The 13601-nt window shown below is 43.8% G+C and overlaps 3 protein-coding genes across 3 annotated transcripts in view; 1 reads left to right on the forward strand and 2 right to left on the reverse strand.

The window, feature by feature from the left end:
• LOC129473358 (uncharacterized) overlaps positions 1-3472 on the reverse strand; it is a 65183-nt gene extending 61711 nt beyond the window's left edge. The window contains exons 1-2 of the mRNA XM_055263788.2: positions 3148-3472; positions 445-461 (exon numbers count right to left, since the gene is read on the reverse strand). Of these exons, the coding sequence (XP_055119763.1) occupies positions 445-461; positions 3148-3433 (303 nt within the window). The 5' untranslated portion in view covers positions 3434-3472. The remainder of the gene's footprint in view (positions 1-444; positions 462-3147) is intronic.
• A 188-nt stretch (positions 3473-3660) lies between these two features.
• Positions 3661-4686, reverse strand: H3C1 (H3 clustered histone 1). The gene has a single exon (XM_055263582.2). The coding sequence runs from the start codon at positions 4636-4638 to the stop codon at positions 4228-4230; it is 411 nt and encodes a 136-aa protein (XP_055119557.1). The 5' UTR covers positions 4639-4686; the 3' UTR covers positions 3661-4227.
• A 2626-nt stretch (positions 4687-7312) lies between these two features.
• On the forward strand, positions 7313-8442 carry H1-1 (H1.1 linker histone, cluster member). Its single transcript, XM_055263581.2, has one exon. It carries the CDS (start codon positions 7366-7368, stop codon positions 8002-8004), a length of 639 nt encoding a protein of 212 aa, XP_055119556.2. The 5' UTR covers positions 7313-7365; the 3' UTR covers positions 8005-8442.
• The last annotated feature ends 5159 nt before the right edge of the window (positions 8443-13601 follow it).

Below are 13601 nucleotides of genomic sequence, written 5' to 3' on the forward strand. Positions count from 1 at the left end.
ATGAGTGGGAACTGTAAAGTTTTCATCAGAAAGGACTAGAGTGTGATCTGTATATCCATAAAATAGAGTATGTCTCTACACAGCCCTACTAAAGAATGAGAAAGCTGTACTCCACTACATACTCTGGTGTACTCTGGCTCAGTTCTTGGACTTTTCTTGGCTAACTCAACTAGCCTCACCACTTACATGCTCTGTGCTCTGTGAAATAGTTTGTTCAACAGAACACCCTGGCCTAGCTGTAAGTGCCACGTTAACTTCTAGCAATGTCAAAGCCTGTGATAGTGGCAGCTTCCGGCTGTTTCTCATTCCCAGGATGCCTAACCACCTCTTCAAATTCTATCAATTTGCTTCCACCCACTTCAAGCTTCAGAACGAAACATAAAGCTTAAGAAAAATAGGCCCGGCACGGTGGCTCACGCCTGTAATCCCAGCACTTTGGAAAGCTGAGGTGGGTGCATCACCTGGGGTCAGGGGTTCGAGACCAGCCTGGCCAATATTGTGAAACCCCCATCTCTACTGAAAAAAAAAAAAAAAAAGCTGGGCATGGTTGCGGACGACTGTAATCCCAGCTACTCGGGAGGGTGAGACAGGAGAATAGCTTGAACTCGGGAGGCAGAAGTTGCAGTGAGTTGAGATCATGCTATTACACTTAGGCCTGGGAGATGAGTGAAAATGTCTCTAAATAAATGTTTGCAATTATAAACCATCTCCCTGACTTTAAATCTCTAGACTCCTATACAACTGCGTATTTGATGTATCTATTTGAATATCTAATGGGCATCTCAAACTTGTCCAAAATAAGTATGTTTATACATAAACACCAAGTCTGTTCTTCCTCTGATATTTGTCACGTCAATCAATAGAACTCCATTCTTCAAGCAGCTTGAGCCAGGAATTGTGCAATGTTGTTTGTCCTGAGCTTCTTACAACTTTCATCCAATGCAGTCAGCTCTGTTGAAAATCAATCAGAATACCTTTCACTGTTTTCTTTGCTGCTTCTCTAGGAGCAAGCTGCCATGGCAGTTGTCTGAATGAACACAGTGACCCCAAACTGATCTTTGTTTTCACTTTTAATCCTCCTGTCATACAGTTTTTTTTCTATCCAGCATCAACAGTGATCCTTTTTGAAGGTATTATGTCCACTGTCTGCTGAAAACATTCCACTGGCTTTCCATCACCTTCATAATAAAAACCAGAATCCTTATCATAGCCTACAAGTAAGATGACCAACCATTGCAGTTTGCCTGACTCTCGGGTTTCTCAGGGTGTAGGACTTTCAGTGCTGAAACTTAGAAAGTTCCAAGCAAACTATGGTGAGTTGCTCAACCTACTTAGGAGTCCCTACTAGATCTGTACTCTGGCTACCCTCTGACCTCATTCTCTTCGGAGTTCTTTCTCTTCACTGACCTCCTTGCTGTTTCTGGAATGGACCAAGCATTTCCAGCATCAGCACCTTTATATTTATTCTTTTTCCCTAGAAGGGTCTTGTCCTGGATATCTGAATAGCTCTAGATCTCATTTCATTCAAGCCTCTCCTCAAATACCAACCTTAAGAAAGAGACCTCCCGGCCGGGCGCGGTGGCTCACGCTTGTAATCCCAGCACTTTGGGAGGCCAAGGCGGGCGGATCACGAGGTCAGGAGATCGAGACCAAGGTGAAACCCTGTCTCTACTAAAAATACAAAAAATTAGCCGGGCGTGGTGGCGGACGCCTGTAGTCCCAGCTACTCGGAGAGGCTGAGGCAGGAGAATGGCGTGAACCCGGGAGGCGGAGCTTGCAGTGAGCGGAGATCGCACCACTGTACTCCAGTCTGGGTGAAAGAGCGAGACTCCGTCTCAAAAAAAAAAGAGACCTCCCATAATCATCCTTTGTAAAATAATAAGCTTTTCTGCTCATTTAGCATGTATATATAGCTGACTATCCTCGATAGCATATATATATAACATTTCCCCACCTATAACTATATATGTAACAATATATTTAACAAAAAATACATATGTGAATATTTACTCAGATGAGAGTAAGATATTTCCCTATCAGCTAATCTCAAGTTCACATCCCTTTTCCAGCTGAGTTCTGAAGCTAGATGTACTTAACTGGAACACATAACTGCATCAGGAACATCCTTTAAAACTATGGCTACAATGGCTTGACTGGACAAACCCCAGGCTTCCAGGTTTAGCACAGGTGGCCCTTCACAGACCAACATTGCCTATGCTACCAACCTCATGTCCTGCCACTCTGCTTGCATCATTCTCTCTCTGCATATATAAAAATATATGTGTATGTATATAACCAGCTTTATTGATATTTAACATACCACAAAATTTGCCCACTTTAGGTACAATTCAATGAATTTTACCATGTTTTCTTAGTTGTACAACCATCATCACAATTTAATTTCAGAATATTTCTATCATCCAAATTTCCATTTCTACGTAAAGGAAAAAAAAAAAAAGGCAAACTGCTGAAGGCCGCGTTAACACTGAAAAAGGTGCCTTTTCTCTCTAAAACAGATTTTAATCTCCCCTGAATTCAGTGTTCTGGGTATTCCAGGAGTCTGAATGGGGTTTCAATTTTCAGGGTCTTTTTAATAGAGGCAAATTGCATTGGTGGCGATAAATTTAGTATTGCTCTCAGTACATGATTGAGGGATACTTAAATGTCTCATTTAATAATCCCTAAAAAAGATTTTTTTTTTTTTCCTGAAACAGGGTTTTATCGTTTCTCAATAAGCTTCTTAGCTTCCCCTCCGGCTCTCTGGCTTGCCTCAGGAAATATTAGCTCATCAGTTCTGATTGGTTGACAGCTACGAATGGCGCTCATTGATTGGGCAGCGCTTCTCTTTGTCCCTTGTAAACTAATACAAATTTTTAACACTTTTTTTCCACTCATTCTTCAGAGTTGGAATATCGTTGCTCCCCTACCCACATGTAGTGAGTGGAGGGCAAACTTGGAGTTCCCGTAATCTTTCCTTTTTAGGATGTCATCTCAGTATCATTCATGTTAATTATACATTGAGCTTCTTGGCTTAATGGATACAGTTCTTCTTTTGTTTAGTTGGGCGGCCCTGAAAAGGGCCTTTGGTTCAGAAATGCAAGCTGTGGAGAAATCAGCAACCTTAACCGCCAAAGCCATAAAGGGTGCGTCCCTGGCGCTTGAGCGCGTAGACCACGTCCATGGCAGTGACCGTCTTGCGCTTGGCGTGCTCCGTATAGGTGACAGCGTCACGGATCACATTCTCCAAGAACACCTTGAGCACCCCGCGAGTCTCCTCGTAGATCAGACCAGAGATCCGCTTCACACCGCCACGCCGGGCCAGACGCCGGATGGCCGGCTTGGTGATGCCCTGGATGTTGTCACGCAACACCTTGCGGTGGCGCTTGGCACCCCCCTTACCCAAACCCTTCCCGCCCTTACCACGTCCAGACATGACTTCCCAAGAAGTGAACCAAGAGCAAGTGAGAGAGAATAAGGGAACTGATCTTTATATATCTACGTTACCCCTTCCCCCACCTCCAGCGGACACTGAGAATGAAAAGCGCGCAGGCGGGAAACGTGACGCCTACAGTCCCCTCCCTTAACCCCTCCTCCAAGCCCCAAGAAATGGCCGGAGCAGCGATTGGGGGAGGGTGGGGAGACGGGGGTGGGACCAAGCTGGCTTGACCAATGGCCTTTATTTTCTTAACAGAGCTACAGGCTTTGAGGAACTGGTTTAAGAATTAAACGTAAACCCATTCTGACTCCAGAACTATTTTAAGTCGATTTTTTTTTTTTTTTTTTTTTTTTACTGAATCTCGCAGTCGCCCAGACTGTAGTACATTAGCGTAATCTCGATCCGCTGAAGCCTCTGCCTCTCAGGTTCAAGAGTTTCTCCTGCCTCAGCCTCCCGAGTGTAGCTGGGATTACAGGCGCTCGCCATCGCGCCCGGCGTGTTTTTGTATTTTTCGTAGAGACGGGGTTCGGCCATGTTGGCCAGGCTGATCCCGAACTCCTGATCTCTGATCCGCCCGCCTCAGCCTCCCAGAAAGCTTGCATCACAGCCGTGAGTCACCGCGACCGGCCGAAATCGAACGATTTTGAAGCCTTCAGTGGCGAGCATTAAAACGAAAAGTGCTCCCGATGCATTCCCTTTGGTCTTAAATTGGTTTCTTACAGCTACTTTACTTGAAAAGGTGGTGGCTCTGAAAAGAGCCTTTGATTGGACCGTCAAAGCTGCCAGAGTAATCACGCCCGCTCTCCGCGGATGCGGCGGGCGAGCTGGATGTCTTTGGGCATGATAGTGACGCGCTTAGCATGGATGGCGCACAGGTTGGTGTCCTCAAACAGCCCCACCAAGTAGGCCTCGCACGCCTCCTGCAGAGCCATCACAGCGGAGCTCTGGAAACGCAGGTCTGTTTTAAAGTCCTGCGCAATCTCGCGCACCAGGCGCTGGAAAGGTAGTTTACGAATGAGCAGTTCAGTGGACTTCTGATAACGACGGATCTCGCGCAGAGCCACAGTGCCGGGCCGGTAGCGGTGGGGCTTTTTCACGCCGCCGGTAGCCGGAGCGCTCTTGCGAGCTGCCTTAGTGGCCAACTGTTTGCGTGGCGCTTTGCCACCAGTAGACTTCCGAGCAGTTTGCTTAGTGCGAGCCATGACAGAAAGACAGCACAACGCTGTACCCGCCAGTAGCGCAAATATGCCCACTAACGTCCCTGCTATTTATAGTATGTAAAGTGCAGTGATTGGGTGATAGAAGACGCTAAATATGACGTTACAAGCTCTGATTGGTCTATCTTTAAGCCATCAACAATCGTGCAGTTTCACCGGCTATTCCAACTCTACAGATTATTATTTAAGTGGCATTTTATTACTACTATTATTTCATTTTACTTTTGCTTTGTTCCCCAAGCTGGCCTTAAACTTGGGCTCCAAGGATCTTCCCGCCTCAGCGTCCGGAGTAGCTGGGATTACAGGGGAGCCCCACTGCGCCGGCTTGGACTTTAATTTAAACTTGTCCTCTTCTACATCTGGTTTTCATAACCTGAAGGCTGTGTTTATTTTCTATAAAACAAGGCATTGATTCCAAAGGTATTATAATTCCCCAATTCCGTATAACCTTCAGCTCTTTAGGAAAAACAAAAAAAAAAGATGGAATACTGCTCACCTCCTCTCCGGAAATGTAGCCTTTACGGGAATTTCTGAAACCTTTCACAAGAATTGGATTCCTTTGTAATGCTTTAATTGGCTTAGGAGTGTTATTGAAATCTACAAAGCATCTCAAACATAGTAGGATTACACTATTACTCATAGAAACATTTTCTATGAGACGTCTTTCTCTTGATTATGCTCTTTGAATCCTAAACTTGCAGCGTTCTGCAGCTTTTGTTTTCTAAAGCCTAGGTGTACTCTGCCAGCCCAGCACTGCCGCCAGGTACCACCAGCTGGGAGTTGTTCCTCTTGCAGAGCAGGAGGTGGACTTGGCCCAAGAGAAACTGGATAGTGGTTCTCAAGGAACATAATTTAGCATTGCCAAGAGCTAATGCAATCATTTTAAAAGTCTCAAAACACTGAAAAGTGGATTGTGACCTTTTTAAATTCACAGGAGACAGGCCACATTCTATCTTTTGATTGGCTTAGGCTATTTTCTTGAACAGCCATTTAGAAAGCAGATCTATCATCCTTCATTTGCATGGAGCGGTCCCATTTTATTTGACACCAGTTTAACCCAATAGAAACAAGGGAGGCAGAACCCATTATTTAAAGTGGAAACTCCTGAATCAGATAATAGGGAGTATTTCCTTTTTAAAATTTGCGTTTTTTCAGATACCTCGCTTACTACACTAAGAAAGGTTTATATTTTTCACAAAGGGTTTACTTACAAAAGCCTTCCAATTTTGTATACCTGTGTTTCATAACTGACTAGCCGCCAAACCAAGATGTAGAGTTTCCAACTGTTATTTTCCAAATTTTCAGAAATTACGTGAAATATTTGAATGCATGGGTTCTCAATAAAATGGGACGTAGGAAGCACTGGTGCAAAAGATGGGTACAATACTTATCTGGAACCACTCCATTATTTGGTTGGCATGTTGTTTGAACAAAAAGGGTAAAAGCTCAGGTTACTTAGCATGGTTCGGACTTATTTGAAACTACCACAGCACGAGCAGAAATAAGACCGCATCACCTCACTCTCCACTGTGCTAGCGGGTTATCCAGAATAGGATTGTAGAAGTGGATGTTGATTTAATGGCTTTTTATTCTCTCGTTAGCTGAGTCTCTGATTGGCAATGTGAGATTGTTTTAGCTTATTGATACTTTGAAATGCTCTTAACAGCCACAAACAAGTTAAAGGGATGTTACCATAAAATCTTATCCCCAGGGTGTGCTTGCACTTATCCCCCGTGTTTGTTTTCGCACTAAGTGGACTTAACTCCCCAGCAGAATGCCTGTCAGGGAACCCGTTTCGTGGACCCAGCATTTAACGCCTTTCGCAGGCTTGTGAGGCCCATAAATATTTGTTGAATAAAAGAATGAGTTGACCATGTCATGGTGCGCTGATTGCATGTGCTGACATGGAACACAGGTTGTAAACCTTAATACCAATTTGGGGCATGTTGTATGGATGAAAAGGGCATTGGAAATTCCTGAAGTGCATCCCACATTGGACTGTGGAAATAAGTTGCAAGTGCAGAAACGTTTCCACACTTGCAGTTTGAGTATTAACTGCAGCGTTAGTGAATTCTGGTGTTGTCTACGATTCATTCTTCTTTGACGTGAAAGGTATTCGCGAGACACATCGCTCTAAAACATTGCCAGAAAATGTGATAGAGTTGATGACGACTAGCCCTAACACGGCCTAAAACTCGCACTTTCCTCTCCCTCCCCAACTATTCAAAACACTGTATTTTACATTTCTTGCAAATTAAAAACTAACATATCTGGCAACGGACCTCTAAATATTTCTAATAAAACTCCTCGGATGCTTGTGGGACTGCATTTGTAAACCGCTCCCCATCAACCTACTCCCTAAAACAGAGCTGCTTTTTGAGAGAGAAGCGGTACCCTCTGATGTTACTGGGCGGCAGTCTGCCTACAATTTCCTTCACAATGAGGCAACCGGAGCGGCTTTTTCGGTGTGTTTGCTTGCGTTGAGGGGAGCAGTACCATAGGCCCTAGAGGCCCCCAGCTGCCTTCTGAGACTGGGCGAAACCCTCGGCAGAGCGCAGGGGGCGCTAGGGCGCGAGGGGCGGGCACTGACGGGCACCAATCACGACGCAGTCCCACCCTATAAATAGGCTGCGTTGGGGACTTTTTTTTTCCCCCCCCAATCCTGCTTCGTCAGGTTTATACCAGTTTACTTGGTGTGCTGTGTTAGTCACCATGTCCGAAACAACGCCTCCCGCTCCCGCCGCTTCTGCTGCTCCCGAGAAACCTTTAGCTGGCAAGAAGGCAAAGAAACCTGCTAAGGCTGCAGCAGCCTCCAAGAAAAAAGCCGCTGGCCCTTCCGTGTCAGAGCTGATCGTGCAGGCTGCTTCTTCCTCTAAGGAGCGTGGTGGTGTGTCGTTGGCTGCTCTTAAAAAGGCGCTGGCGGCCGCAGGCTACGACGTGGAGAAGAACAACAGCCGTATTAAGCTGGGCATTAAGAGCCTGGTAAGCAAGGGAACGTTGGTGCAGACGAAGGGCACCGGAGCCTCGGGTTCCTTCAAGCTCAGCAAGAAGGCGTCCTCCGTGGAAACCAAGCCCGGCGCCTCAAAGGTGGCTGCAAAAACCAAGACAACGGGTGCATCTAAAAAGCCCAAAAGGGCCACGGGGGCTAGCAAAAAGAGCGTCAAGACTCCGAAAAAGGCTAAAAAGCCTGCGGCAACAAGGAAATCTTCCAAAAAACCCAAAACTGTAAAGCCCAAGAAAGTAGCCAAAAGCCCTGCTAAAGCTAAGGCTGTAAAACCCAAGGCGGCCAAGGCTAAGGTGACGAAGCCAAAGACTGCCAAACCCAAGAAAGCGGCACCCAAGAAAAAGTAAATTTGGTTGGAAGCTTCTTCTAGTTAACCCAACGGCTCTTTTAAGAGCCACCTAAGCATTTCAGGCAAAGAGCTGTAGTACACAGATGAAATCCCCCAAGCAGATGCAACACGCCCTCAATTATATTAGAATCACTGAGAGTCAATAGGAACTTTTAACATAGCCTCGTCTGGTAAGAATTTACTACTGGACCTATCAAAGATAGCTAGGTGAATCCAAATGCACCGAGTTAAGAAAATAGTTTTAAAATAATCTGGGTTTTGTTTTTCTTTTTTTGTGGAAGTAGCCCAAAGTCCCGCGTCTCACGACCCCAAGCTAATTAGTCATAACCGTATTGAACCAAGGTTGAAGCCCAGTCCCAGGTTTGAGGCTTTTTATTATACAAGGTTAAAGTGGGGATATTGCGTTTTGGGGTCAATATTGCTAAAGTAGCCTTTTCCGAAATTGGGTGGTCCTAAGAAATGCTTCTGGGATAGTTGGCAAAATTCATGGCTTAACCACGCCCTCTCCACAGGAGTGGCTAGCGAGCTGTCTGTCCTTGGGAATGACGGTGACCCTGCTGGCGTGGCTGGCGCCCACGTTGGCGTCCTCTGAAAGCCCCACCAGGTAGGCCTAGCTCGCTCGCTTTCTGCAGCGCCATCATGACAAAGCTTTGAAACGCAAAATGCTCTTTCTTTGTGCAGCGCCTTACCACGGGTGCACTTACGGGCTGTGGACTTGGTTTAGGCCCTCGTCAGGACAAAGGAGCTTAGTTTGTTGGAGTTTTAGAGCTGCAACCCAAAAGCCCTTGCTCGGTTTCTCTGTTTTTAGAAACGGAAGCGCCCTGATTGGATATTTTAAAATTACTGTGCTTAACTGGATCGTGTTTCATCAATCGTGCAGGATTTTCAACCTTGGTGGAGCTCACACATTCAAAACTGAAGATCCTTTTCTCAGAACTGCCCCTTTAAGCTTTTGCAATTTTAATTCTGGGGTTCAGATTTTAATAATTGGACTTTTGTTTACATCTGACAAGAGTATATGATAAGCCAAGTTTACTCACTTTTACTTAGTGCAGTTCAATTCTAAAAGTTTATTTTTGCGTGTGTGCATATGAGTTAATAATCAGTTGTATTTTTCAAACGGTCTGTCTTTTTTCAATTGTTTTGCCTAGCTCCTTCCATCGTCTAAAGTCAGGGATACAGGCGCATCACATCCCTGTTCCCCCTTCCTCAAATTAATACGTAGCTACCTAAGTTTATCCTTTAAAAAAAAAATTCTCACCTATTTTTGTGAGAAATATACATGTTTTTCTTTGAACTAAGTATTTTACATACACCTATCTATATATATGCATACTTGTGGTTTTTTTTTTTTTTTTTTAAAGTTATCTTTTGAGACTGGGTCTCAGTCTGTTGCCCAGACTGGACTGCAGTGGCATAATCACAGCCCACTGTAACCTCCAACTCCTGGGCTCAGGCTATCCTGCAGCCTCAGCATCCGGGATAGCTGGGATTGCATGCACGTGCCACCACGCCGGGCTATTTTTTTGTTTTTATTTTTTGTAGAGACAGTCTCACCATGTTGTCCAGGCTGGTCTAGAAATGACGTCAAGTGATCATCGGCCTCCCAAAGTGTTGGGATTAGGGTCACTGTGCCTGGCCTTGTATGCCTAATTGTTTTGTCTTTTGATTAGGGTTATTAATTTAAAAAACAAAAAAAGGCTGGACGCAGTGGCTCATGCCTGTAATCCCAGCACTTTGGAAAGCTGGATGGGCAGATTGCTTGAGTTCAGGAGTTCAAGACCAGCCTGGGCAACATGGTGAAATCCCATCTTGACAAAAAATACAAAAAATTAGCAAGGCCCAGTGGCACGCACCTGTAGTCCCAGCTACTTGGGAGGCTGGGGTGGGAAGACGACTGGAACCTGCGAGGTAGAGGCTGCAGTGAGCAGAGATCATGCCACTGCACTCAAGCCTAGGTGACAGAATGAGACCCAGTCTCAAAACAAAAATGATAAAATTTTTTTACAATAATGTTATATATACTTCTGCATGTTGCCTTTCTCTTAACCAAACTTCTAAAACCCTGTCGTGAAAAAAATCCTTCACATGGAGTAGCGTAAGTTATTCATCCATTTTTATTAATAAGCATTGATGTTTCCAGTTACCACTGCTGAACATGGTGCAATTGAATAGAATTCCAGGGCTGAGATTGCTAGGTTTTAGGTTGTATTTTATTATTTTATTTATTTAGACAGAGTCTCACTCTGTTGCCCATGGTGGAGTACAGTGGCATGACCTCGGCTGCAACCTTCACCTCCTGAGTTCAAGTGATTCTCATGCCTCCGGTCTCCCGAGTAGCTGGGATTACAGGCACCTGCCACCACGCCTGGCTAATTTTTATATTTTTAGTAGAGATGCGGTTTCACCGTGTTGCCCAGACTGGTCTCAAACTCTTGGCCTCAAGTGATCTGGCCACCTCGGCCTCCCAAAGTGCTGGGATTACAGGTGTGAGCCATGGCGCCGGACCTGGACTTTGTCTTCTGTTTCATCAGTCCTTCTGTCGGTTCAAGCACAGTATCACACTGAAGACTGATGATTCTATATAAATATGGTAAAGACTGCATACCCTTACTGTTCTTATTTTTTAATTTTAAGGCAATTTTAGATTCCAGCTTTCCAAAGAATTGTGGAATGCTTAGAGCTAGAGAAGCCTTGGAAGTCATTTAGTTTCTGTTTTGTCAGAGAAAAATGCTGTAGAGACTGTCCTGCTCTCACTGAGTACCATCCCATGGTACCCCCAATCAGCTTTAAAGGGCAATAATACCTTATGGACAGTATGCTTTTCCTCAAATATATTCTAAGCCATGGTCCATGCAAAAGAGTAAGAAGGAAAGTAGAATAAGTTGTTATCTAAGAATCAGTGGGTGCTCTCTTTAAACTGATTTATCACTCCCCCTTCCTAACTCTCTTGAAGGTCACTCTGCCTCCCTTTCTACGTAAGAACTCCTAACTCCAAGGGAGGAAGGTAAGTTATTCTTATTCCATGCTTAGAAAAAGAGAAAATAGGTTTGGTAAGCGTCCGCTTTCTGCTACCATTCTCTATGTTTCTGTGTTTTTTATAGGATCATTCAATTATTGGTTGGCTCTTGAGAGGGAATGCAAGGTTCGAGGATACAAGCCTAGATCTTGCCTGTATAGAACCTCATGATGTTACGCTTCTCTAAAATGAGGCCTGGAGGAGACATGTTGAAAGTGACCCATAAATCTGCAGTATCTCATGTCCCTTAATGGGGAGAAGGAGTACCATGGGAAATAGCATTAGGTCAATGAGAGTAACAACTCCCAGGTGAGTTGATTTATTCTTTTATTTATAAAGTTGTTAATATGCTACATAGTCCCTAATTTTGCCACAAATAGTCATTATTTTAATTTCATATTTCAATATTGATAAATGAAGGAAAAAATGAGTAGCAGTTAAGTAGTCCATAAACCTACATATAAAGCAAATTGGAGATTTTAAAATTGATTCTGGATGCTTAAAATCCTTCTCATTGAAAAAAGAAATTTCTCATTAGAAGACTTCAACATTCTTTGAACTGAGAAGCATAACTTATAAACAGAAAACCATAGCAAAACAAAAATGCAAAGCTCAATAAATGAACACAAAGTGAACACCATAATAATTGCCACACAAGTAAAAAAATAGAAAATCAGCTGGCCGGGCGCGGTGGCTCAAGCCTGTAATCCCAGCACTTTGGGAGGCCAAGGCGGGCGGATCACGAGGTCAGGAGATCGAGACCATCCTGGCTAACACGGTGAAACCCCGTCTCTACTAAAAACACAAAAAATTAGCCGGGCGTGTTGGCGGGCGCCTGTAGTCCCAGCTACTCGGGAGGCTGAGGCAGGAGAATGGCGTGAACCCGGGAGGCGGAGCTTGCAGTGAGCCGAGATCGCGCCACTGCACTCCAGCCTGGGGGACAGAGAAAGACTCCGTCTCAAAAAAAAAAAAAAAAAAAAAAAAAAAAAAAAATAGAAAAGCAGCCAACCCTCCCAGAGCCGCCTGATGCTTGCTTCCAGTCACATATCACTCCATCTGCCCTAAACATAACCCCTATTTTGATTTCCAGTGCTGTAATTTAGTATGCCTGCTTTTGAAACATATAAAATGGAAATAAATGTAATCCTATGTACCTGATGTATTTCACTCCAGAACATTAGGTTTGAACAGATTAATCATCTGTGTTGCTGTGTATAACTTTAATTCATTTTTATTGTTACGTAATATTCCATTTTATGAGTGCAACAATTTAGGTGTCTACTGTTGATGCATATTTGCTTCCTTTTTTCAGCTAATATAAACAATACTGTGAATATTCCTGTGTATGTGTCTTGGTATAGATAGGAATACATATTTTGCTTGTATACCTAGGAGAGGAATTGTTGAGTCAAATGCTAAACTCTTTTTGAAAGTGGTGATATAGGTTTACGTGCGATGAAATGAAAATTAAAACCACAGTTATAAACAGACATGGATGAACCTCACAAACCTAATGTTGATGGAATCTAGCTGGGAATTCCTGTTCTTGCATATACTTCCCAATATTTTTTTTTCAATTAAAATTGTTAGTCTTTTGAAGATGTTATCCATTGTGGCAGATGTGCAGTATTATCTCATTATGGTTTTATTTTACATCTTTTGCTCATTTTTTCTTAATTGGATTGTATATCAGTCTACTTGGGCTGCCATAACAAAAATACCAGACTAGGTAGCTTAAACAAAAGGAATTTATTATCTCACAGTTCTAGAGGCCAGGCCAGAAATCCTAAATCGAGGTGCCAAGAGATTCAGTTTCTAGTGAGGGCTCTCTTATTGACCTGAAGATAGTTAGTCTTAGATTGTTTGGTGCTGAACAGAATACCAGAGACCAAATAATTTATAAAGAATACAGATTTATTTCTTACAATTCTGGTGGCTATAAAGCCTGTGGTTGAGGGGCCCACCTCTGGCAAGGGCCTTCTTACTGTGTCATCTCATGGCAGATGTGAGATGTCATCTCATATTCAAACCACAGCAGTCACTTTTTGTGTCCTCATGTGGCCTCTTCATATGCCCATAAAATGATCTCATGTCTTTTCCTTTTCTTATAAGGACACCAGATCTATCAGACTACTGGTCCACTCTTATGACCTCATTTAACCTTAATTATCTCCATAAAGTCCCCAAATCCCTATCTCCAAATATAGTCACATTGGGTGTTAGAGTTTCAACATCAATTTTGGGGGAACACAATTTAGTCCAAACAGATTGTGTTTTTTCTTGCTGGTTTAAGATAGCTGTCTTTTTGTCCTTTTTTTTTTTTTTTTTTTTTTTTTTTGAGGTGGACTCTCACTGTGTCACCCGGGCTGGAGTGCAGTGGTGCTGTCTCAGCTCACTGCAACCTCCGCCTCCTGGGTTCAAGAAATTCTCCTCCTCCCAAGTAGCTGGGACTACAGGTGCATACCACCGCACCCTGCTAATTTTTGTATTTTTGGTAGAGACGGGGTTTCACCATGTTGGCCAGGCTGGTCTCAAACTCCTGACCTCAGGTGATCCACCTGCCTCGGCCTCCCAAA

Source organism: Symphalangus syndactylus, chromosome 23 (genome assembly GCF_028878055.3).
Source record: "Symphalangus syndactylus isolate Jambi chromosome 23, NHGRI_mSymSyn1-v2.1_pri, whole genome shotgun sequence".
Lineage (NCBI taxonomy): Eukaryota > Metazoa > Chordata > Mammalia > Primates > Hylobatidae > Symphalangus > Symphalangus syndactylus.